At 41.7% G+C, this 25842-nt stretch overlaps 1 protein-coding gene across 3 annotated transcripts in view; it reads right to left on the reverse strand.

The window, feature by feature from the left end:
* TCTN1 (tectonic family member 1) overlaps positions 1 to 22451 on the reverse strand; it is a 30853-nt gene extending 8402 nt beyond the window's left edge. For 2 of the 3 annotated variants that reach the window (XM_005691442.3, XM_013970663.2), the window contains exons 1-8: positions 22137 to 22450; positions 18775 to 18895; positions 10650 to 10780; positions 9425 to 9570; positions 7533 to 7620; positions 5816 to 5925; positions 4329 to 4349; positions 58 to 201 (exon numbers count right to left, since the gene is read on the reverse strand). In XM_005691442.3, coding sequence (XP_005691499.2) covers positions 58 to 201; positions 4329 to 4349; positions 5816 to 5925; positions 7533 to 7620; positions 9425 to 9570; positions 10650 to 10780; positions 18775 to 18895; positions 22137 to 22371 — 996 coding nt within the window. In that variant the 5' untranslated portion in view covers positions 22372 to 22450. Of the gene's footprint in view, positions 1 to 57; positions 202 to 4328; positions 4350 to 5815; positions 5926 to 7532; positions 7621 to 9424; positions 9571 to 10649; positions 10781 to 18774; positions 18896 to 22136 lie in introns of all 3 variants that reach the window. The other variant, XM_018061257.1, reaches the window with a different exon arrangement.

Genomic DNA, 25842 nt, shown 5'->3' on the forward strand with positions numbered 1-25842 from the left:
CACCTGGCTTGAGCCGGCCACAGACAGTGAACTTTCAAAGCCAAACTGGGTGCCTACCTCAAGAACGACGTTAGTGCAGATTTCAACAGGCCCCGCCTCAACAACACCCTGCTTTGATACCCTCAGTATTTCCGTGTCTTCCAGTCGGGTTAGTGTTTTATTTAGAGATCGAATGACGATGGACTGAACCGTGATAGGGACCTGCAAAGTACAGTCCTGGGTTACCAAACACACACCTGAACAGAGGAAGTTAATGGGTAAAAATAGTGTAAAACTTGAAACACACCTCCAGATACACTGCCAAGGAGGGAAAAGCATGGTATAGAACAATATGCATACTAGAATTCCACACTTGCAAAAACACAAATATTTATTTATATGTAAATACATGCACACATTCACATAGAAAATATCTGAGATGGATGTAACCAAAATGTTAAGTGACTACCCCTGAAAACGTTCACACAAAAACATGCACACAAATGTTCACAGCAGCATTCATAACAGCCCCAAACTGAAAATAACCCCAATGTCCATCAACTGATGAATGAACAAATAAAAGGTGGTCTAGCCCTACAAAAGGATATTGTCCACAAAAAGAATCACCCATAAAAAGGAATGACGCACTAACACATGCAACAACATAGATGAATCCTGAGAACACGGTGCTAAGTGAAAGAAGCCAGATACAAAGGGCCACGTACTGTATGATCCCATCTGTATGGAATGTCCAGAACAGGCAAATCCATAGAGACAGAAAGTACAAACAGTGGTTGCCAGGGGCAGGGGGAGAAGGCTGGGGTAGAATGAAGAGTGACAGCTAATGAGCACAGGGTTTCTTTCCGGGGTGGTGAGAATGTTCTGGAATTAGATAATGGTGATGACTGCATAACCTTGCTAATATACCAAAACCCATTGACTTGTACACTTTAAAATGGTAAGTTTTATGGTAAGTGAATTATATCCCAAACACACACACCTCCCATCATGCCATCAAAGGCACACGTACACTCTCGCCTCCAACCACAGCTCCTACTGATAGATGCACTTGCTCTCTACACGCATGTACACATTCTTCACAGAGTCCCAGAATCCATCCTCCTAAACCCCCACCACCTCTCTGAATATATGCTTGACCCAGTTTATACACAACTTCTACACACACATACTCGTGGTGGGGTCATGAGGAAGAAAAACAGAAACAACTTTTTTAAGCAGAATCAAGAAAGCCTGGTTAGATCAACGCTACTAAAGGACATTTTTCACTTAGGCCATCGCCAGTGGAGTGACGGAGCACCAAGCAATCCTTTCAATGGCTTGAACCTCTGGATATTTTGGCCTCTTTGTATCATGAGACAAGTCTGACGTTTGCTCTTAATCTCTGCTCTTAGAAACCACTGTTTAGGAGGGAACCTAACTTGCGTCCGTTTGTTTATATTGCTTTGAACTTTGCCCTCAACCATGTACTATGCTGATTATAATTCAAAATTACTAAGTATTTAAGCTGTCATTTTATAAACAGGTAGTTCTTATGTCTCTGTTCCCATGACCAAGAAGACCTGCAACTGTCCCTTGACAGTCAAACCTCTAATAACAAGAACATGATATTGTTCAAAAGCAAAGGTGAGCTGTCATGCGACAGAGTTGCAGGTTGGCAACTCCAGTCACCACAAAGAAAGTCCTCTGAATAACAGGAGTTCCACACTACCGGTTAATTAGCTATAGGGTAATTAGCTCTTAAGAAAGTCATCAAAAGATAACCATGGATTCCTTTATCTGAAATGCCCTGATTCAGCAATGATATACTGTGTTCCAAGCAAGCGCACACCTTGGAAGGCCAAGCAAGCGCCATCCCCGTGGAATGTGGGTGTGACTGGCAGAAAGCGAAGGGCTCGGTTTAAACTAGCTTTGTAAAGACTGAGAGAAGAGTGTAAGCGGCAAGAACTGCGCGAGGCTGTCACCGTGCATTCAGTCATGAGAACAAAAATGGGAGGGCTGCTCTGGTTTCCTGAATGTCCTATTCAATCATATCCCATTCCCAAACTAACCACTGGCAAAGAACTAAAGCCCACTTAGCAACAAAACTACAGGGCCATGACAATCTTTTGTTGATGGTTCAACAAATACTGACAACAATTCCAAGCAGTCACAATGAGCTTTGATTAGTGGGAAGACTGGATCCAACTTTTATATTCCTGATCCTCTAACAGACTTTGGAAGCTGCATTAAAAAAAAAAAAAATTAGACACATCTATGATATTAGGTGACGTCCTTCGGAGCTTTGATGCCACAGAGATCGGAGCTGGAAGTCCCAGACTGCTTTGGCTTGACTGCGTGGTCACAGGATACAAAAAAAGAATGTGTGAGAAACTTTTTAACTTGGGGCTTGGCACACGGTACAGCTGGTCCAGTCATCGCTAAGAATAATGTCTCTGGAGCCAGATAGCGTGGCTTCTTATCCCAGCTCTGTACTCCCCCGCTGTGTAGCCTCGGGCAAACTAATTCATCTCTCTGTGACCCACATGCCAGACAGTGCCAACAACAGGACCTGCCTCCTAGGATCACTGGGACAACCAAAGGACTGCAGACACACAGGGCACGTGGGGCAGCACTTGGCACACAGCACGTGCCTTTGAGTAAAGTCCCATTATTCCTCACAATAGGTCTTCCCTACTTGACTGAACCAGTCCTTAGTCATTCAATTAACACCCAACCCATGAAGGGCCCAGTACCTTCCAGGCACGCCCTAGTACCAACGCTGTATGGTGGACAGGGCAGCTGCCCCCAGAGACAGTTCAACTCTGAATGGTATAATAAATGCACTTTTTAGGACTTCCCTGGTAGAATCCGCCTGCCAATACAGAAAACACGGGTTCAGTCCCTGGTCCAGGAAGATTCCGCATGCCATGGGGCAACTAAGCCCATGTACTGCAACTCTTGGGCCCGTGCTCTAGAGCCCAGGAGCCACAACAAGAAGCCACTGCAATGAGAAGCCCTCCACACCACAACTAGAGAGTAGCTCCTGCTTGCTGCAACTAGAGAAAGCCCATGTAAGGCAATGAGGACCCAGCACAGACAAAAATTTTAAAATATAAATAACTTTTTAAAAAGTACTTTCTTAGTGATCAGAGGTATTTGAGAGCTAGTCTATTACACGATTCTCAAACTGGGTCCCTGGGAGCTGTAGTGTTCCTCACAAGGGACCAGAAAGGAGAAAAATGGGGAAGTGGGGCAGGTAAAGGGTTTCTGACCCGCCTCTGCTCCAACCAGGGGCTTTGGATTCAATCATATTACATACTAGGTAGGCTCTGCTTAAGATTTCACTTGAAGAAGCACTGTAACTAAAATAAGTTTGAAAGCACCTTCACAGATGAGGAGATCCAGGGCCACACACAGTAGTGTGGAGTCCAAGGTCAGACGACTATCCCTTTCCAAACATCTACCCCACAAGTTTGTGTCCAGAGACGTAATGAACTCAGTCACAGCAGGTACCATGGTCCGCAGTACTTCCTGCCCAACAGACGCCTTACCCAGAGCCGGACCTCACATTATGCGCGTTCTCTCCCTCCAGCCTTACATCAAGCCTCTGGGGCAGACACTACCATCCACCCACTTGCAACTGGGGAGACTGAGGCAGGTGTCATATGAGAAAATAACAGCAAAGCTGAGTTTTGAACCAAGGCCAACCAATTCCACAGGCTCTGGAAGCCAAGGGCAATGCTTTGGCCTCCTTGGGGACTGTGGTATTCACAGGGAGGAGCAGGGTACAACCCCAAGAACAAGAACAACCCCACCATCTTTCTCTCTGACATTGCTGCAGAGAGACCGCAGCCTCCTGACCACGGCTCTCCAGGGCCATCGGCTGGGGCCACGGCTTTGACTAGAACCTACCTACAACTCAACCCTGGAAGCTATACTGACTGCTCATCTCCCACACAGGTGTGTACGTTCACTAGGCACAAGATTTCTTTCTATCTTCTACACTGGACAGACAGCATCCTGGGAGCTAGCCAGCCCTCGCAACAAGAGGCCAAGAAGATATCAAGGGATGCCCGGAAGGCACAGAGGCCAATCACACCCCTTGTCAGTCAAGACACCTAGGCCATTTAAACATGAACAAGTGTGGACTACAGAAACTAAAGGAATTGGAAAGTCTGACCCTTTCGTGATAATGAAAGAATGGTCTACCTAAGGAATTTCCCTATTTCATTTCTGCTTGCGTTTTGGCAAATGTTTTTGTTACTGGCAGTAAGGTACCCTTCCAGCTGTAAGTGTATTCATTTCAAAGGGCTCTAAAGTAAGACAATAAGTCCATTATGTATTCTTACCTCTATTCCTGAACCAGGCACCTAGATAAAAAAGAACAAATTTTGTTATGTACAACAAAAAGAAGCACTGTTGTTGCTTTTTCAGATGGTGCATTAAAGGGCATATTCCTCTTATTAAAGACTTCTCAAAGAGAAAAACAGAATTTCCTTAATTAAGGCTTGCCACCCATATATTTTTGTATCTGTGTCATCATAAAAGAGGTAACTTTACATTTTCCTTCTATATTCATTTCCTTCAGACTGGGAGCTCAATAACACAGCCCAACAGAGAGTGTCTCAGGAAGCCTCCATGCTCCAGTGTAATTATCCGATATTTTTCACATTACCATCAGTGACATAACACTGTAGAGAAGACAAGCTTCCCTCCTTCTGGTCACTTGTGCTGTGCCTGTCCTCATGGCAAGGACACCATCGCCTGCCCAGGTGGCTCCACAGTCTCCTGGTCTTCCTGTCTCTAGCCCGAGCCCCGTGGAGGCCAGGCTCCTGACTCGCCAGCATGGCCGGGGCTCTCTTCCTGAAGGGCTCTGCCGCCCTCCATTCCTGTCCCTACACCCCCAATCCCACTTTTCCAACCACAAGAGGCCCTATGAGGCCAATGGGAGCCTTTGGGGAAGGGGTTGAGTAGACATGTCTTGGGGTAGGGGCTCTGAGATGAAAGAGAATTGTGCCTGCATGCCTGGGGGACTGTTTACAGGACAACTGCTAGGGGTCACATGAGCTGGAAGAATTCACAGGCATAGATGGCTGACTTCAAGGAAAGAAAGAGGGAAAGGGTGGGAAGAGGAAAAAATTAAACTTGATTCTGAAAAGTGAAGTTCAGATGAATACAGATGCCATGGAACCCCTGACCCCCTGCCACCATCACCACACTCCCCTCTCAGGAGAAGGAAATCAGAAGGGGATGGGGGCTTTCACAATATCATATGATTTTTAATCACTGAGAAATGTCTTCTCCCCTTGCGACCCTCCATGTCACCCACCAAGTGGGCCAGTGGCCTCTCCCATCTATTCAGTTCAGGCTTCAGTCACCACAACCAGGAATAAAGGGCTGCTTCTCTTTCTCCAGCAAACCTATCTCCTGTCCTTTCCTGGGTATTTATCTGCCAATCAGAAATATAACTTTTTGGTGCTAGTATGATCATTTCTGTGACAGACATCATTAGATGTTTTTATAATTGTGAAAGTTTTGGTTATTAATAAAGGTTTTTTTTAAATTCAGGAGATAGACATTAGTGGTTACCATCAAAATCAATGAATGCAAAAAAGAAAAAAATGAAAGCAAATTATGAGCTAAGTATATAAAAATAAAAATTATTTTAAGTGATTATTTCAATATCTTTGGTATCAGTACACCAAAGAACTGGAGAAGAAAAATTCTGAGTGTCAATCATGTACTGAAACGATTCTCTACTTGTCATATTTTAAAAGGGTACAAAAAACAGAAAATAAACCCAATGAATCGAGTTTTACCTCAAAATAATTCTTACCCTCAAAATTCTAGGGCTGCTGTAATAAGCCATGCTCAGGGTTTCCATTTCTTCACAATATTCCAGATTTATCCTCCTGGTGCACTTAACAGCTTGGTTAACCAGAAATGCTGGAAATCATAACATTCCCAAGGGAAAAGGAAAAAAAAATTAAAAAGAAGAAAAATTTCTAACTAAGAAATTGTAATCTAAGTAAAACTGCAAAGTGATGACATGTATACAATTATGCTTCAGATAGAGTAAAAAAATTATTTTTCAAATATGTAACACAGTCACATGATTCAAAATTCAGAAAAAGATTTGAGGAGTTGTCTTCCTCCAACCCCTAACCCCCAGCAACCACCAGTCCCCTTCCCCAGAGAGTCTGCATGAAGTTTCTTGTGTATCTTTCTGGGAATGTCCTATGATATTTTCAGAAAGTGTGTGTGTGTGTGTGTGTGTCTGTGTCTGTGTGTGTATACACACACACTTTTTTTTAAAGTATTTCTTTCCCCTTTTGGCAACAAACTCACAACATATATTCTGCCCTTTGTCTTTTACACTGAGCAAGGTATCTTGGAGTTCAGTCTATCTCAATGTGAAGAGCTTCCTCCTCCCCTTTTTAGGGATAACTCGTATTCTATTACAGACACACCATAATCTATCCAACCAGTTCCCCACTCATGGCAGTTGTCTCCAGGTTTGCTCTAACAATGCTGCAATCTGCCATTTTGCATGTGGGCCAGAGCTTCTGTAGGACCAACTTCTAGAAGTAGAGCAGCTAAGTTATAAAGGGCATATCTGTCTGCAATTTTGATGTACGTTGCCCAAGTGCCCTTCACCAAGGCTGTACCAATTTTCAGTCCCACCAGCGATATAAACAAGCGCCTACTTCTCCACAGCATTAAATTTCTTTACGCTTTGCAATCCATTAGGTGGAAATGGTAACTCAGTTTGGTTCTAAATTACACTGCTCCTATTGTGTGAGCAAGGTTAAGCCTCTTCAACAGAACACATTTTTCTTCATGTAGCAAGTGTTGCTTCCTTAGACCACACGCTATCATCCACAGCTTAGCAGGCTTCTGCATAGTGAGGCTGGCTAAGGATGGGAGAGCCAGGCCTATTGCCTTCTGCTGCCAAGACCGGTTACTCCAGAGTCTACGATGCTCCTGAAGGAGAAGCAGGACCCATGGGAGGCAGCTGCGTGGGCTGCATCCCTGCTTCACCACTGCCTGAGTAAGAAATTGATCTCATTTTCTCAGTTTCCTCATCTAAAAAATGAAGATAACCCTCCCTGAGAGGATCATCGTGAGGATCAATGGGAAAACACATGCAAGCGCTTAACACAACACCCAGCACACAGTTAATCAATGTTACCTATTGACAAACTTTTGCTCCAGTGACAAAAGAAAAGAACTTTCCAACACCTCAAGAGTTAAAGAACTGAGTGGGCTGGTTACAGGTAGTGAGTTCCCCATCATTACGAATGCTCAAGCAGTGACCACAAGTGGCAGAAAAGATTCTGGCACTGGGCAGGGGTGAAGGGGAGGGACTGAACTATACAATCTCTGGAGTGTCTTTCAACTCTAAGACTCTGTTTCTAGTTACGAAGTTTGTTTATTATGATTGCTATAAATTTAAACTAAGAGCGAAAAAAAAATAAATAAATAAATAAAAAAAAAATAAACTAAGAGCGAACTCTGTTTGCAGAGAAAAAGAAAAATGCCCACTCTCTTACCTGCAGGGTTATTATCAGTGCACAGAGATGATGTAAGGGGAGAAGGAAATCTCAAAAATGAATCTGAAGTCTGCAGATAAACCCCATACTGCAAAACAGAACAACCAACAGCTGTCAGGGTGCTACTAAGGCATCCGTTCAACACTCACTACACAGCTACTACATGATGAGCAGCACTGCAGGGATGATTAAAAAACAGATGTGGTCCCTGCCCGCAGGGAGCAAACCTCTAGCTGCCCGACCCTTTACCTTTTAAGGCTGTGTGTTTCTGTGTATGCATGTTACAGAATTTGCAGGCTTTTTTATTCTAGGCTATTCTACTTCTATCCCACTGGAATGTTATCTAAAAGGCTGACACAGGTGCCAGCAAGCAGGGAACAAGCCCTCTCCTTCACTAGAGCTGAGAGAATAAACTCCTGCAGTCTTTCTGGAGGGCAAGCTGGTATTGGTATTTTAAATTTCCATTCATTTTGACTAAGTTAACCCATTTATAGGAACATACTTATGGATTTAATCAGACAAAAAAATATCTATAAGAATTTTTATTGTGGATTAGTTATAATGGCAAAAACTTGAAATGAATGTCTATTAGATAGTGGAATGGCTCAGTAATAAATAATGACACATCCCTGGAAGGAATACTCTGTATCAGTAAAATGCAGCTCCAACACTAGCTCCTTCCTATACCTATGTTTTCCTCAACACTTAAATGGGGACTTCACTTAAAGTGAAGTATCCTTCCCAGGGCTGTGTACAGTGATGTCTGAAGAGCTCTGCCCAGTGCCTGGCAGGTGGGAAATGCTCCAGAAATGGCCACTTTTATAGTGACATGGGAAGATGCATAAAATTGATCGTGAATAAAAAAGGAAATTTATAGCACAATGTGGATAACTAGAAATTTCATTTCTGTGCAATATTATATGTATATTTTAGTAGATGCACTAAAAAACCGGGAATATACACCCATCTGTTAACAGTGATTTTCAGTGTACACTGTTTATTTGTTTTTGGCCAAGGAAAATCCCATGGGTGGAGGAGCCTGGTGGGCTGTAGTCTATGGGGTCGCTAAGAGTCGGACACGACTGAGAGACTTCCCTTTCACTTTTCACTTTCATGCACTGGAAAAGGAAATGGCAACCCACTCTTGCCTGGAGAATCCCAGGGACAGAGGAGCCTGATGGGCTGCCGTCTATGGGGTCGCACAGAGTCGGACATGACTGAAGTGACTTAGCAGCACATAGTTTACAGGATCTTACTTGCCCAACCAAGGACTGAACTTGGGCCATCTGCAGTGGAAACGTTGAGACCCAACCACTGGCCCACCAGGGAATTTCCTTGCAGTGTGCTTTGGTTTTAATCGGAGATGAGGACCTTTCCATTTTTACTTCTCTGCTTCTATACCTTCACCTTTTAGAACTAGCACAGGTTGTTTTATACTTCTCTTTTAAAAAGATGCTTCCAAAAATTATGACATTTAGTCAAATTTAACACACAACATATTTAAAGGCTTATGGAGGGATGGATAACAAATACCACACATCTTCCCAAAGTCTGTAAAACTACACACAACTCTGAGAAGAGGCGCCGGCCTCCAGCCCATCCACTCTGTTTCCAGCAGCATCTCTCAACCACTTGGCTGCATCTTTTGAGGTAGAGAAGAAAAAATTCTGCAGAGATAAATGAAAGCTTACCAGAGAATATATGCCTCAAAACTCTATGTTAGAATTCAACTACTCAATTTTAATTTTCATGATTTTTGATCTACAGGCATAAACATTGTTTCCTGGTTTATAATATCAATTATGTGTCTCAGGGAAGCTAGCTTACTGGGAACATCCTTATAAAGACAAGATATTTATGATGGGATGAGTGGACTTAAGTTCCTGGCTCACCTCATATTTTGCAGTTTGGGGAGCATCCAGTCTGGTTGAAACATCTGATTCTGCATTCAGTGAAAAACCATCAGGTGCTTTCATCAATTTATCAAAACTGCTTTCATCAGTCACTTCTGGATTAATAAAGGATAATGCAGGTTTATCTGTTTTTAGAAAAAGTATTTTAAATCAGTATAAAATATAACAGGTATAGCATATACAGTATACATAGTATTTAGGAAACAATCTTTAGTAGCAGTAAGGCTGCTGTAAAAATTTAAATGTCCCTAAATATTCACTTCCCCCAAGATTTCTGGAATCTTATTAAACAGACTCCCCAGGCATGGCCTCTTTCTCTACTGTGGAAGCAAGAGTTTCTAAGGCCTGCAGGTAAACAGCACAACAGAAGCCAATAACGATCAATCTCTTTCTCCAGTCCATGGACTCATAAACTGCATAAACCTCTCAGGGGCAACTCTCTCCAGATGGCTAGGGGAATGAAAAATCCTGTTTCTACCCTCACACAGCCACCTCCAAAGCCCAGGACGATGATGCGCTCTGTACGTGAGAAGTGGGAGGAGGAGGGAACAGGCTGGCTATGTTCACTGGGCCTGTTACAGTGACTGACCAGCCATTACTGCAGATTACAAACCACAGAGCATCCACCTGAATTTTTAAGTGCAAGGGGACAAAGCCAAAATATAAAGACATTCGGAAAAGATGATAAAGCTTAATTGATAAAACCATGAATGTGTCTCTGATCTTGATAATGTCTTATACTTTGGAACTAGACATCTAATTGAGCTAAATGTTCAGATAAAAATAAAGATCCTGTTTTCATGCAAATACCCTTAGTAAAAATAAAAGAGAAAAAAGGAAATTGAAACCAAAGCTGAACCTGACTCTCAACCATTAAATCAGGAGGAAATGGACACACACACACACAAATAAATCTAGATTCTTAGGCATGTCTACATTTTACAAACACCTTTGAAATAAAATATGAGAATTAAGCACGAGATTTCAAAAGACAACCACAAAAGCACACTCAAAGAAATTGTGCATAGCCACAGGTTTATAAAGTCCCTTGCAGCTGTCTGTGGAATGGCCTCAGAATAACCTCTAGCCAAACCATAGAATAACTGTTTTAAATCTAATTTGATGTGACATTTTCCCATAAAACAACTTTTAAAAGAAAAAACTTTCCAGAGTTTCACACAGTATACCAATATCAAATACTTACAGTTTGTAATATGAACACAGAAAATAGATGGGTTGATCTGGTCGACAAGTTTAAATACTCTCTGAGGGGGGTCTGCTGTTAAATTCAATGAATAGACAGCTGCTTTTTGACTACAAAAGTGACTATCACCCCTGAAAATTAAAAAAAATAATAATAAGACAAAGTTTTAAGGCACAAGCACACAATCTTAGCAAGACTATTTTAGAGCTGTCAGATGCTTGCACTGCACTAAGTTAACAACTACATGGAGGCTATTTATGAAAGTGTGATGTTAGAATTGAATCCACTTTTACTTAGTTTATTCAGTGTTAAAATGTTCGGCGCTTTAAACTTTCTCCTCTAACAGTGAAAATATTAAGACAACTAGAATAACCTTTAAGGAAATCTTGTCAAGTATGGAATACAGATGAGAAATGATTTTGATGTAAATGAACCGTGCAAACTCTGATGGAATATTCAATTATATAAAATTCTGCAGAACTTCAGACTGTTTATAAGTACCCAGAATGGATCCAAAATTCCTTGTCTTTAGAATAAAGCTGTCTTCAATGAATGAATGTGAAAATGAGAAAAAGTAACATCATCTGGAAGTTTGGGGGCTTAGAAACTGTGGTACAGTCAAGTCTTCAACCAATCCCAGGCTTAACAAACCTAATCCATTTGATATAGATACAGACATGGTTTAAGGAGATACAACAAAAATGAGATCATATTACATACCACTTTAAGGCCTTTTCCCACTTAATATAGAGTGCCCAATAGTTCCCATATCATCAAATGTTTTTGTATTATTATATGGTTTCACTGTATACCAATTTCTTAAGCTTTTCCCAATTTTTTTTAACCAATCCTCTACCACTGACCTAGGCTGTTTATAACTTCTGATTATATATAATGGTTTAGTGACACCCTTGTACATACATTTGTATTAATGTCTCCAGTTATTTCCTAAGGCAATATCTCCTGAAATGGAATTGCTGGGTCAAAAGGTAGGTACAAAATTTGAGGCTTTTGAGACTTGCTACCAGACTGCCTTCCAGAAAGGCAAGATGCCACCTCATGAACACTGCAGTAACAACAGCACCTATGTTGCTGTACCCTTGCCAAGACCGCATGTTACCAGTTTACCGTTCGCTAATTTCATGGGCAAAAGCCTGTTATCTCATTGTTTTAATCTGAATTTTCTCTTTTACTAGTAAGGTTAAATATTTTTCCATATGGTTATTGCTCACTGGTATTTCTTCATGAGTTGATTAATTTTTATGAGAACGTTTGTCTTCTTGACTTTTTTTTTATCTTCTTGACTTCTAAGAACTCATATTATGAATCCCTTCTGAGTGTTAGAAATATTTCTTCCTAGTTTGTTAACCTTTCAGTTTTATAGTGTTTTTTTGGTCACACAGAAGTTTTTTTTTTTTTTTAATGATCATTCCCCTTTTAATTGAGGTATGATTAACTGATTTTTTTAAAAATAATGAAGTTGTCAACCTTTTCTTTTATAGACTGCCTTTGGGTTTATCTTAAAAGACATTACCCGGGACTTCCCTGGCAGTCTAGCAGTTAAGACTCTCCACTTCCATTGCAAGAGGCATGCATTCAATCCCTGTCGGGAAACTAAGATCCCACAGGCTGTACAGAGTGGCCAAAAAAAAAAAAAAAAAAAAAAGACATTTCCCTAACCCAAGATTAATAAATTTCACACATATTCTTCATTCATGAATTTTTTATGAAAAAAATTACCTGTTGGTAATTTACTTCAGTGTAGCTCTATGAAGCAGGAATCTAATGTTAGTTTTTCAATAATCATCCTGCATCATTTACTGAATGATCCAACCTTTACTCCACAGATGTGAAATACCATGTTTACAATACCATGTTTACATTAAATACTTATGTAGAAAAAAATACTTTAAGAAAATTGGCTGGTGTAGAATCAGTACACACAACCGATTTTTGGCCTTTCTATTCTCTTTCAATGACCTACTTATCCATAATAAATTAATACACATTATATTCAATATTATAGTGTTACAAATGCTTTAAACCTAGTAGTTTGCTCTTCTTATTCAATAACGTCTTGGCTATTCTCATCTGTTTATTCTCCCAGATGAATTTTAGAATCATTTTGACACATTATCCCTCTCCCATCTGACTGGAATTACATTCTAATAAATTGAAATGTATAAGTAAGTAATGATTCTACCCATCCTACTACACAGATTAAATCTCTCCATTTATTCAAGTGTTTTATGTCTCATTATATCTTGAGGTTTTCTTCACATAAATTCTGAATAGTTAAGTTTAATTCTATGATGTTATATTTCTATTGGTGTTATGATTAGAATCCATTTCCACTATATTTCTGGAATGGGTATTGCTGGGGGATTGATTTATTTTGTAACTGGCCTCTTTTCCAAATGCTCTGTATAGTTCTAATGGTAAATGAGTTGCTATCATGGGCATACAGAGTATTTTGGAAAAACCATGAGTAGTATAAATAAGAAAAGATCCAGCACTGAAAATCTACTAGTCACACTGGGCCTTAAACGATGAGGAGGAGTCAGACAGAGGGAATGGGAGGCTAATCCAAGTGCAGGAAAGGCACTGGCCAAGGACAGGTACTGTACTGACAGGTACTGTATGGTACACCAAAGCTGCACTGGCCGAAGGATTCCAGATGGGGATGCTAGGAAATAAGATGTGAGAGAGGCTGGGATGGATATGAACTCAGGTTATGGATTCTATAGGTAATGAGCGTTTTCGAAGGTTCTTTAGAAAGGGAGTGACAAGATGAGGCGCGAGCTTATGAGGAGGAAGGGAGCAGGAACGGACAGACGTGAGGGCAGTCATGGAGGAAGATTCAGCGGAATGGGACTCTTGACCCCCTTTCCAGTCAGTAGCGCTCTAACCTGTGCAGCCAATCAACATTGCATCCGTACACTTCTCTCTAGTCCCACCGTCATAGCCTTCTGGGTGAGAGGGGGACACTTATTAATCCTCATTTGCCATAGCTTCCTTCTTGGTTCCCTGCCACCAGGCCTGGCCCCTGGGAGCCACTGTCCATGCTGCTGCAGAATTTACTAAATTGGGGATCTGATCCCCTCACTCCCCAGCCTGCTGAAGAAGCCAGGAGAAATCCAAACCCCTCAGCATACACACAAGGCCCCTCAGGACTTGACCCCTGCCCTTCCCCACACTCCTCTGGCTCCACCCTTCCTCAGCCATGCTGAGCAACCTGCAGTTAAGGCAACAGGCTATACTCCTTCAGCCCCAGGAATCTGCCACGTGGCTCCCTCGGACAGGAATGCCCTTCCTGATTCCATGCTGACCAACTTCACTTGTCCTTCAGGACTCGGCTCAGCTACTTTTCTAGAAAGACCTCCCTCGTCCAGCTGCCTGGGTTAGAGCCCACTCCTCTCAGTTCTCCCAGAGTTTGGTGCAGAAACTGCCATCCACTAGTTTGTCTCCTTTACTCAATGAGCTCTTTGAAGACAGGACCGTGTCTCCCTCGTCTTTAAATCCCTGGCACTGGCACACGAGAGGTGCTCAAGAAAGGTATGGTGAACTGCAAGAGACAGCTTAGCGTGAGAAGGCAAGGAAGAGGCACAAGTCAGGGGAGCCTCTAGGTTTCCAACATGGGTTTCTGCCTGAAACAACAATGGTAGAGAAAGTCAAAGAGACACTCGAGGGTCAGTTAAGGGTAGAGCAGAGAAATTCATTCGTCCATTCAACTCACTTTTAATGAAGGCCAACTACATGGTAGGAGCTATCCTAGGCACTAGGGATAAATGATATAAGATAATTCTTACTCTCAAGAAGCTTACATCTAATGAGGGGGAAAAGACACTAATCCAATAATCTTAATGATAAATTTACAATTTTTTGAATGGTAAGACTTGTTTATGACAGTTCATATATATAAATAAATCTTCTATGAACTGGACTCTATAACAAGAACACCTAACTAATTAGGATTGTTCAGTTCAGTTCAGTCGCTCAGTCTCTTTGTGACCCCATGAATCGCAGTACGCCAGGCCTCCCTGTCCATCACCAACTCCCAGAGTTCACTCAGACTCACGTCCTTCGAGTCCGTGATGCCATCCAGCCATCACATCCTCTGTCGTCCCCTTCTCCTCCTGCCCCCAATCCCTCCCAGCATCAGAGTCTTTTCCAATGAGTCAACTCTTCGCATGAGGTGGCCAAAGTACTGGAGTTTCAGCTTTTGCATCATTCCTTCCAAAGAAATCCCAGGGTTGATCTCCTTCAGAATGGACTGGTTGGATCTCCTTGCAGTCCAAGAGACTCGCAAGAGTCTTCTCCAACACCACAGTTCAAAAGCATCAATTCTTTGGCGCTCAGCCTTCTTCACAGTCCAACTCTCACATCCACACATGACTACTGGAAAAACCATAGCCTTGACTAGACGGACCTTAGTCGGCAAAGTAATGTCTCTGCTTTTTAATATGCTATCTAGGTTGGTCATAACTTTTCTTCCAAGGAGTAAGCGTCTTTTAATTTCATGGCTGCAGTCACCATCTGCAGTGATTTTGGAGCCCCCAAAAATAAAGTCTGACAATGTTTCCACTGTTTCCCCATCTATTTCCCATGAAGTATGGGACCGGATGCCATGATCTTTGTTTTCTGAATGTTGAGCTTTAAGCCAACTTTTTCACTCTCCTCTTTCACTTTCATCAAGAGGCTTTTTAGTTCCTCTTCACTTTCTGCCATAACGGTGGTGTCATCTCATATCTGAGGTTATTGATGTTTCTCCCGGCAATCTTGATTCCAGCTTGTGTTTCTTCCAGTCCAGCATTTCTCATGATGTACGCTGCATATAAGTTAAATAAGCAGGGTGACAATATACAGCCTTGACGCACTCCTTTGCCTATTTGGAACCAGTCTGTTGTTCCATGTCCAGTTCTAACTGTTGCTTTCTGACCTGCATACAGATTTCTCAAGAGGCAGGTTAGGTGGTCTGGTATTCCCATCTCTCTCAGAATTTTCCAGTTTATTGGATCCACATAGTCAAAGGCTTGGCATAGTCAATAAAGCAGAAGTAGATGTTTTTTTGGAACTCTCTTGCTTTTTCCATGATCCAGCGGATGTTGGCAATTTGATCTCTGGTTCCTCTGCCTTTTCTAAAACCAGCTTGAACATCTTGAAGTTCACGGTTCACATATTGCTGAAGCCTGGCTTGGAGAATTTCGAGCATTACTTTACTAGCATGTGAGATGAGTGCAATTGTGTGGTAGTTTGAGCATTCTTTGGCATTGCCTTTCTTTGGGACTGGAATGAAAACTGACCTTTTCCAGTCCTGTGGCCACTGCTGAGTTTTCCAAACTTGCTGGCATACTGAGTGCACCACTTTCACAGCATCATCTTTCAGGATTTGAAATAGCTCAACTGGAATTCCATCACCTCCACTAGCTTTGTTCGTAGCAATGCTTTCCAAGGCCCACTTGACTTCACATTCCAGGATGTCTGGCTCTAGATTAGTGATCGCACCATCATGATTATCTGGGTCGTGAAGATCTTTTTTGTAAAGCTCTTCTGTATATTCTTGCCACCTCTTCTTAATATCTTCTGCTTCTGTTAGGTCCATACCATTTCTGTCCTTTATCGAGCCCATCTTTGCATGAAATGTTCCCTTGGTATCTCTAATTTTCTTGAAGAGATCTCTAGTCTTTCCCATTCTGTTCTTTTCCTCTATTTCTTTGCATTGATCGCTGAAGAAGGCTTTCTTATCTCTTCTTGCTATTCTCTGGAACTCTGTGTTCAGATGCTTATATCTTTCCTTTCTCCTTTGCTTTTCGCCTGTCTTCTTTTCACAGCTATTTGTAAGGCCTCCCCAGACAGCCATTTTGCTTTTTTGCATTTCTTTTCCATGGGGATGGTCTTGATCCCTGTCTCCTGTACAATGTCACGAACCTCAGTCCATAGTTCATCAGGCACTCTATCTATCAGATCTAGGCCCTTAAATCTATTTCTCACTTCCACTGTATAATCATAAAGGATTTGATTTAAGTCATACCTGAATGGTCTAGCGGTTTTCCCTACTTTCTTCAATTTGAATCTGAATTTGGTAATAAGGAGTTCATGATCTGAGCCACAGTCAGCTCCTGGTCTTGTTTTTATTGACTGTATAGAGCTTCTCCATCTTTGGCTGCAAAGAATATAATCAATCTGATTTTGGTGTTGACCATCTGGTGATGTCCATGTGTAGAGTCTTCTCTTGTGTTGTTGGAAGAGGGTGTTTGCTATGACCAGTGCATTTTCTTGGCAAAACTCTATTAGTCTGTGCCCTGCTTCATTCCGTATTCCAAGGCCAAATTTGCCTGTTACCCCAGGTGTTTCTTGACTTCCTACTTTTGCATTCCAGTCCCCTATAATGAAAAGGACATCTTTTTTGGGTGTTAGTTCTAAAAGGTCTTGTAGGTTTTCATAGAACCGTTCAACTTCAGCTTCTTCAGCGTTACTGGTTGGGCATAGACTTGGATTACCGTGATATTGAATGGTTTGCCTTGGAGACGAACAGAGATCATTGTGTCGTTTTTGAGATTAGGACTGTTAGTTTTCATTATTTCTATACTTCATATTTAGTAGAAGGTCACAAGCAAAACTAACTCAAAAAAAACCTCAAGTTCTTTCCTGAGGGCACTACGAATTCAGTTCTAATTTCTAACCCATGGTGCCACAAACTACACTTAATCTTGTAAATAAGTTTTACTGAAATGTAGTCACGCCCATTCATTACATGCCTGCTTTTGCTCAAGTGGCAGAGTTGAAAAGCTGCAACAGAGCCCACACAGCCTGCAGAGCTTCAAGTGTTCACTATGTGGCCTTTTACAGAAAAAGTTGGCTGACCACCATTCTAAATAGTCTATATCTAAAATTACAGTACTGGCTATTTCTTAAGAACTACATTCTAAATAATGACCGCAAATCAGAACAGATATCTCACTCTCAAGCACCTGGAACTTACTAACGCAGGAAAACAGAATGATTTTCAACAAAGACTGAACCACAGTATAGTTCAGGGAGCCAGAAAAATAATCTGACTACAACACCCCATGCTCCAGGCATTTTAACAACATCAGAAGTAGACTGGATTTCCTATTGGTCAATAAAATAGTTTCTCATGGGAAAAACACACTGTGCTTCCAAAAAAGCATTCAACCTATCAAATTTCAACTGCTAAAACTTCGTACAAGACTGAATTTAAATTGGCTATCTCTGAATAATAAACTGGTCTCATCCTGAATAAATTAACTTCTTATAAGTGCTATTATTTTATCAAAAAGCTTTGAAATCAGAATTACGAAAACCAGGTAACTGAGAAGAAACTGTTTATCTTGCAATCGACTGGGAATGTCATTTTCCATTATTCTCCTACACGATGTGAACTGTGAGAATTCCTCGTAGATTCATCTACTAGAAAGGTATAAACAAAGTTTTCCTTTCTAATTTTCGTTAGAAAATTATTTCCACAACAAAAGCTGTAAAATTAAACTGCACTTTTCACCCTAGGCTATACCTGAGACTAATTCACAAATACAAAAACGTGACACCTTATTTGTTTACAAATCAAAGTGAAACGTAATTCAATCTCTGAACACAGAGATTTCATTATAACCTTTGTGAAAAGTACACTCTCACTTCTCTTTTGCCTGCACTATCATCTGGCTGAATGCAAATAAGGGATAGATACTGTTCTACACAGGCTTTCCAGATGGCTCAGTGGTAAAGCACCCATCCGCGGATGCAGGAGTTTGATCCCTGTGTCAGAAGATTCCCTGGAGAAGGAAATGGCAACCCACTCCTATCTTCTTGCCTGGGAAACCCCATAGAGAGGAGCCTGATGGGCTACAGTCCATGGGGTCACAAAAGAGTTGGACACGAGGGCTTCCCTGGTGGCTCAGTCAGTAAAGAGCTGGACACGACTTAGCGACTAAACAATAACTCTTCAATACACTGATTTCAACAGCATGGCTTCTGAAAGATGCAGAATTCAGGAAATCAGCCTGGGGTGATCTGGGTTTTTTCAGCCTGGAGGAGTTTTCACTGTCTGTCCCCAAATTTTATAATCTTGGTCCAATTTTATCAAAACTTCATGTTACAGACTTACGTGACAACTGGAATTGAGCAGGCAGAAAAGACACTGAAATCCACGGAGCTGCAATCAGGATCACAACAGCAGTTGACGTCACACTGTGCTGGAGACAAGTCACAGACACACAGAGCAGCAACTACAGAAACAAGAGAGGTGGGGCACAGAGCGTCACAATCTGCAGGTAGTGACTGCCCCCTGCCACTGCATAGTACCAAAAGTCCGTCTCATACAAAGGTCCATTTTATTCTTCCTATTGCACTTTGGGGGAAATCTGTGAAGTGAAATGAGTCAGTTTGAGCACTCCGCCATCTGAGATTTTCCCAAAGTGGCCAATCATCTGACTCACTTGGAAAGTTCTGTTTGCACTCTCCCTACAAAGACTCTGATTTGGTAAGCTAACTGTGAAACCCACACACCTGGTCCTTTCAAACACTTTCCAGGTGATGCTGATAATTAAAATAGGTTTAAGAATCAACACAGTAAATCACTTGCCTGACCATAAGAACCATCGGTTTAATATTGCAGATTTCTAAGCTCCTCTGGAGATTCCAATTCAGAGGAATGGCCCACTTAAGGCTACCAAGAATCAAAATTCTCAATTTTGTTCCTCTCCTCAGATGTCACCTGCAGCTTTGAAGCTGAGTCCATGTTCACAGGCTACTGGCCAAGAATAACGCTGGCTCAGGTTCCTTGCACTTGGGGTTCTAGAAATATCTTTGGTAATTCAGACAGTAAAAACATGGGAAGAGGTAGAAGCCCCACTTAGCAAGTTTTAATTTTTAATAATGATAACCATCTGGATTTTTAATTCCCTGTTTCAGGCTGTCAAACGGGGAGGTGTGGAGGTGAGGGGAAACTTAAATAGCAGAGCATGAGAATGATAAACACTGAACTCATGGTAGTTTAATTATTGCTGGAAGGAGGAAGTAAGATCAGTGCTTCACCCTTACCTGTAACGTCGTTTCTTATTTTTGAAAAAGGATTTCATGCAAAAAATAAATTTTAAAAAGGGATCTCAAGCAAATGCTGGTAGACAATCCATACAACATTCTTATTAGCATTTATGAATTATTTTATAATAAAAATAAGCTTTAGAAGGAATTCCCTGGCAGTTCAGTGATTAGGACTCAGTGCTCACTATCAAGGCGGTTCAATCCCAGGTCAGGGAACTCCAGACTCCACAGTCTGCGAGGTATGGCAAAAAAAAAAAAAAAAAACCTTTAGAAAATATATACCTCAAAAAAGGTACAATAATAAACTCTGGGAAGATGAATGTCAGAAGAGGAAATTTTTGTCAGTAAATATACAATCCATTCTTAGAGACACAAAAGTTTCCACCCTACAGTTTACATGTTTCTCTCTAGCCAAGGACTCCCTTATGTCCTTAGAAAACTGTAACACCTCTCATGTACACTAAAGAGTAAAAAATAAAGTGTTGAGACACCCTGCCTTATGTGTTTGAAATTAATTTTGATTTATTTTACAAAACCTAAAACCCTTATTAGGTCCCTAGTAGCTGTAAGACTACTAGGGACAAAGCAATAGTGTTTAATAACTCTACTTAGGAAAGAAAAAAGGGTGAGCGTACTTAATCAGCCAACAAGTATCTGCTGAGTACTTGTAGGGTCTGAGTAGCACTCAGCTGCTCTTCCAAGCCTCTTCACAGCTACAGGGTACTAACGAACAGAGCTCAGATTCCAGATGAAAGTTATCCTTCTCTTGCACCTGTAACCCATTCTGCAAAGGGTGCTCCAGTTCTCCACTCAGTCTCCTGCTACAACCTGTACCTAGGTTGTGACCTAAAATGAGGCAAGTAATTCATAAACCTAAAAAATGGCAATAACCCAGGGACTTCCCTGGTAGTCCAGCGGTTAAGACTCTACCTTCCAATGCAGGAGGCATGGGTTCTAAGCTCCTACATGCTGTGCAGTGCAGCCAAAAAAAAAGTTAAAGAAAATGTTGAAAACAATTTTTTTAAGTTAAACATTAAAAAGTTATAAAAGAAAAAGTTAAAGAAAATGGTGACAACCTAACATCATAAGACTGTTAGGAGGATTAGATGAGACACACCACAGATGAAATCCTTAGCACAGAGCTTGCTACACAGGAAGTAGTTAATAAATGTCAGCTGTCATTTATTACCATTACTTGCACAGATCTAACTAGAGGCCCTTTAAAAAGACAAAGGAAAAGTGCAAATTCATCCTCTCATACTGGAAAAACAGCCCTGAACACATGACCTATTAATGATGGTTCAAGAATAGCTTCATTTGGGGGATAAAGTGCATTAACAAATGAAATACTTACATGGATAAAAGGCAACTCAGCCCAAAAAATCTTAAGAGAATTTCAGATATTGAATACTCTGCTATATTTTGTTCCAAATTATCACTTAACTTCCCTGCTAAATCAACAATTTCAATATAAAACAAAGTTTTTATATTAAAATAGCAAATATGTTTCCTGTATTTTTTCTGACAGACTATACAATTTATAAAGGAGAAATAATGGTTCAGTAACTTAAGTTCTAGAGTTCAGAAGGTCAGCCAATGATTTTTTTATTTACTAATACTGAGCCTGACTCAATTTAAGAAAGATCTTTCTTAAGAAGGGATTAAAAAAGAAAAACACTGCATATCTATTGGGGTTACAGAGGACTTAAAAGGGATTTTTTTTTTGAGATCATAAACCCATTTGACAAACTACCACTGCTATGAACCTTCACCCCAGAAAAATGCATATTTATAGAAGTTAGCTCGATTTTGGAGTCAGATATCCCCTGAAGTCACCCATGTTAAATCAGATTACAAAAGTCACTAGCTGTGTAACTCAAGGATTAGATCATTTTCTGAGAAATATGCTAATTATCCTTAAAGATGAATCTTAAGAAGTGGGCATAACCCCTCACCCCATAACTCCCTACATTCAACTCAACACAGGAGGACTTGACCTAGTCATTTTCTGTAAACTAGATTTTTTGCATCTCTTTTTCATAATTGAAAAGTTCAACGTATCCTATGCACTTAATTCCCACAATTTCCTAGAAACTTTCAATTTCAACTGAAAAGCTGCAAGTATTCGTTCATTAACACTTTTGGCATTAGTGTCGTCCAGGACCACTGCAAGCACTTCTAAAGATTTTTATATTGTCTCACTTGGCTCTCTGAGCTTCGGTTTTCTCATCTGTATGACAGTGATAACATCTACCTCTAAGGGTTGTTGAGAGAATTAATACCTATGAAACACTTAACAATGACTGCACACTTTAAGTGGTCAATAAACGTTAACTATCGCTATTATTACATCCTCACCCGGGCTACCAACCCCCGCAGGTTGAACCACTGTAGATCCCCAGGAATTGATACTTGGTTACCCACCGTCTGTGATCGGGGCGGGTCTGGGGCCGGAGAAGGGCCTGGAAGCCCTGGGGATCTCAGGGGACTTAGAAGATAAAACAGGTCGGAGAGTCGTCGGGACTGGTTTGGTGGAGTTGAGGCCCTCCGTCGCTACCACCAGGGTGGTCCCGGCCGGGATGGTCCCGGCCTGGGCGCTCACGGAGGCCCAGCACTCTAGGAGAACAAGCAGGAGCCGCAGAAAGGCCCGCGGCCCCATTGCTCAGCCGCAAGCCGAGCGGCCAGTGGCTGGGTGGCTGGGAGACCGCGCGTTACCTAGCAACCGCGGCGGCTGGGCGCGGGGCATCACGGGAAGGGTCACCCGAGGCCTGGAGAGACGTAGGGACAGAGGGCGGGGCCTGGGCGAGGCGGGCGGGGCCTGGGCGAGGCGGGCCAAAAGAGGAGGGGACAAGGGGCGGGGACCTGTCCTGCTTGTGAATTCCCCACGTGGTTTCCAAGAAGACTGCAGTGCTTGTTTTAAAAATGTAGATTTCCAGGTTCCATCTCAGGGGATTCTGATTCAGTCCAAGGGCAGGGTTCAGGGAGCAATATTTTTAACAAATGCAAAACCAGTACATTTAGGACAACACACACATCTAACACACAACTAACACAATCAGTGCATTTGGGACAACTAACACAATCAGTGGAGGGAGAGAAATCTTGGGACCCACTCTCCTAAAGCTACTAAATAGGGTTTTTTGAAGCACAGAGATCATATCATTATCCTTGAATTTTTCTCTATCTCATATGTGTCTACACTTGCTTTACCGATATGGTTTTAGTTCCCTCAAGGCTATGGTTTTTCCTGTGGTCATGTATGGATGTGAGAGTTGGACTGTGAAGAAAGCTGAGCGCCGAAGAATTGATGCTTTTGAACTGTGGTGTTGGAGAAGACTCTTGAGAGTCCCTTGGACTGCAAGGAGATCCAACCAGTCCATTCTGAAGGAGATCAACCCTGGGATTTCTTTGGAAGGAATGATGCTAAAGCTGAAACTCCAGTACTTTGGCCACCTCATGGGAAGAGTTGACTCATTGGAAAAAACTCTGATGCTGGGAGGGATTGAGGGCAGGAGGAGAAGGGGACAACCGAGGATGAGATGGCTGGATGGCATCACGGACCCGATAGACATGAGTCTGAGTGAACTCCGGGAGTCGGTGATGAACAGGGAGGCCTGGCGTGCTGCGATTCATGGGGTCACAAAGAGTCGGACACGACTGAGTGACTGAACTGAACTGAACTGAACTAGGATCTCTGAGCTACAGTTTTATGTCAGGAATGATATCTACCTCTAAGGGTTGTATACCAGGAGGTCGCCAGATAACTTCTGGTCGCTGTGTTGTGATTGTGATAAGAGAAACAGATGAACACTGAATAACTTTTTTATAGTCCAAAAAATGACAAAAATTAAATAGAATGATTTATAGGCCTTAAAAAAAAAAAAGCAAATCTAGTTTATCTGTACAAAAGGACTTGAAGACCACAAGACTCAGGGAAGCCCCTCAGTTATAAACTGCTGTATTTATAGAAGTATTCCAGACCAGGGATGTTGGTTATTACACCTTTGATACTTTATCTCCTTACAATTCCGAAGTAAATGTGAAAATACTTAAACATATCATGGTAATTACTCAAGAAACACATTTTTCAATTCAGAAGAATGTAAAACAATATATATATACCTAGATTATTAAATTTATATATTAATAGCAAAGCTAAATCATCAAAATGACATCTTTAGTACCTTCCAATGACATTGCAGAGAAAGTATCTAAAATATAACTGGATCAAATATGTAATACAGATATTTCCAATTCTTTCCTACTGAGTATTGCTTTAACAACTACCTGAAATTCTGAATTTGATGCCTTTGAACTGTGATGTTGGCGAAGACTATTGAGAGTCCCTTGGACTGCAAGGAGATCCAACCGTATATCCTAAAGGAAATCAGTCCTGAATATTCATTGGAAGGACTGATGTTGAAGCTGAAACTCTATACTTTGGCCACCTGATGCAAAGAACTGACTCATTTGAAAAGACCCTGATGCTGGGTAAATTGAAGGCAGGACAATCTTAGAAGGGGACAGCAGAGGATGAGATGGTTGGATGGCATCACTGACTCAATGGACATGAGTTTGAGTAAGCTCTGGGAGTTGGTGATGGACAGGGAAGCCTGGCGTGGTGCAGTCCATGGGGTTGCAAAGAGTCGGATGGACTGAGCGACTGAGCTGAACTGAACTGAAATTCTGGACCACTTTTAATAACTGATGTAAAGTGATGTAATGCTTCTGTGTTGTTTTGGCCGTGCCATTCGGCATGTGAGATCTTCGCTCCTTTGCCAGGAATCAGTCCCATGCTCTCTGCATTTGGAAGCACAGTCTTAACTACTGGACCACCAGGGAAGTCCCAATACTTCCCTTAAAAAAACAACAACAAAAAAGGTTTTCCAAATCTTCATCTTCAGTTCAGTTCAGTTGCTCAGTCGTGTCGGACTCTTTGTGACCCCATGAATCACAGCACACCAGGCCTCCCTGTCCATCACCAACTCCCAGAGTTCACTCAGACTCATGTCCATTGAGTCCGTGATGCCATCCAGCCATCTCATCCTCTGTCGTCCCCTTCTCCTCCTGCCCCCAATCCCTCCCAGCATCAGAGTTTTTCCCAATGAGTCAACTCGTCCCATGAGGTGGCCAAAGTACTGGAGTTTCAGCTTTAGCATCATTCCTTCCAACGAATATTCAGGACTGATCTCCTTTAGGATGGACTGGTTGGATCTCCTTGCAGTCCAAGAGACTCGCAAGAGTCTTCTCCAACACCACAGTTCAAAAGCATCTATTCTTCCGCGCTCAGCTTTCTTCACAGTCCAACTCTCACATCCATACATGACCACAGGAAAAACCATAGCCTTGACTAGACGGACCTTTGTTGGCAAAGTAATGTCTCTGCTGTTCAATATGTTATCTAGGTTGGTCATAACTTTTCTTCCAAGGAGTAAGCGTCTTTAATTTCATGGCTAAAGTCACCATCTGCAGTGATTTTGGAGCCCCCCAAAATAAAGTCTGACACTGTTTCCACTGTTTCCCCATCTATTTCCCATGAAGTGATGGGACCGGATGCCACGCTGTTAGTTTTCTGAATGTTGAGCTTTAAGCCAACTTTTTCACTCTCCTCTTTCACTTTCATCAAGAGGCTTTTCAGTTCCTCTTCACTTTCTGCCATAAGGGTGGTGTCATCTGCATATCTGAGGTTACTGATATTTCTCCCGGCAATCTTGATTCCAGCTTGTGTTTCTTCCAGTCCAGCGTTTCTCATGATGTACTCTGCATATAAGTTAAATAAGCAGGGTGACAATATACAGCCTTGACGCACTCCTTTTCCTATTTGGAACCAGTCTGTTGTTCCATGTCCAGTTCTAACTGTTGCTTCCTGACCTGCATATAGGTTTCTCAAGAGGAAGGTCAGGTGGTCTGGTATTCCCATCGCTCTCAGAATCTTCCACAGTTTCTTGTGATCCACACAGTCAGGGCTTTGGCATAGTCAATAAAGCAGAAATAGATGTTTTTCTGGAACTCTCTTGCTTTTTCCATAATCCAGCGGATGTTGGCAATTTGATCTCTGGTTCCTCTGCCTTTTCTAAAACCAGCTTGAACATCTGGAAGTTCACAGTTCATGTATTGCTGCAGCCTGGCT

This window comes from Capra hircus, chromosome 17 (genome assembly GCF_001704415.2).
Source record: "Capra hircus breed San Clemente chromosome 17, ASM170441v1, whole genome shotgun sequence".
NCBI classification, from domain to species: domain Eukaryota; kingdom Metazoa; phylum Chordata; class Mammalia; order Artiodactyla; family Bovidae; genus Capra; species Capra hircus.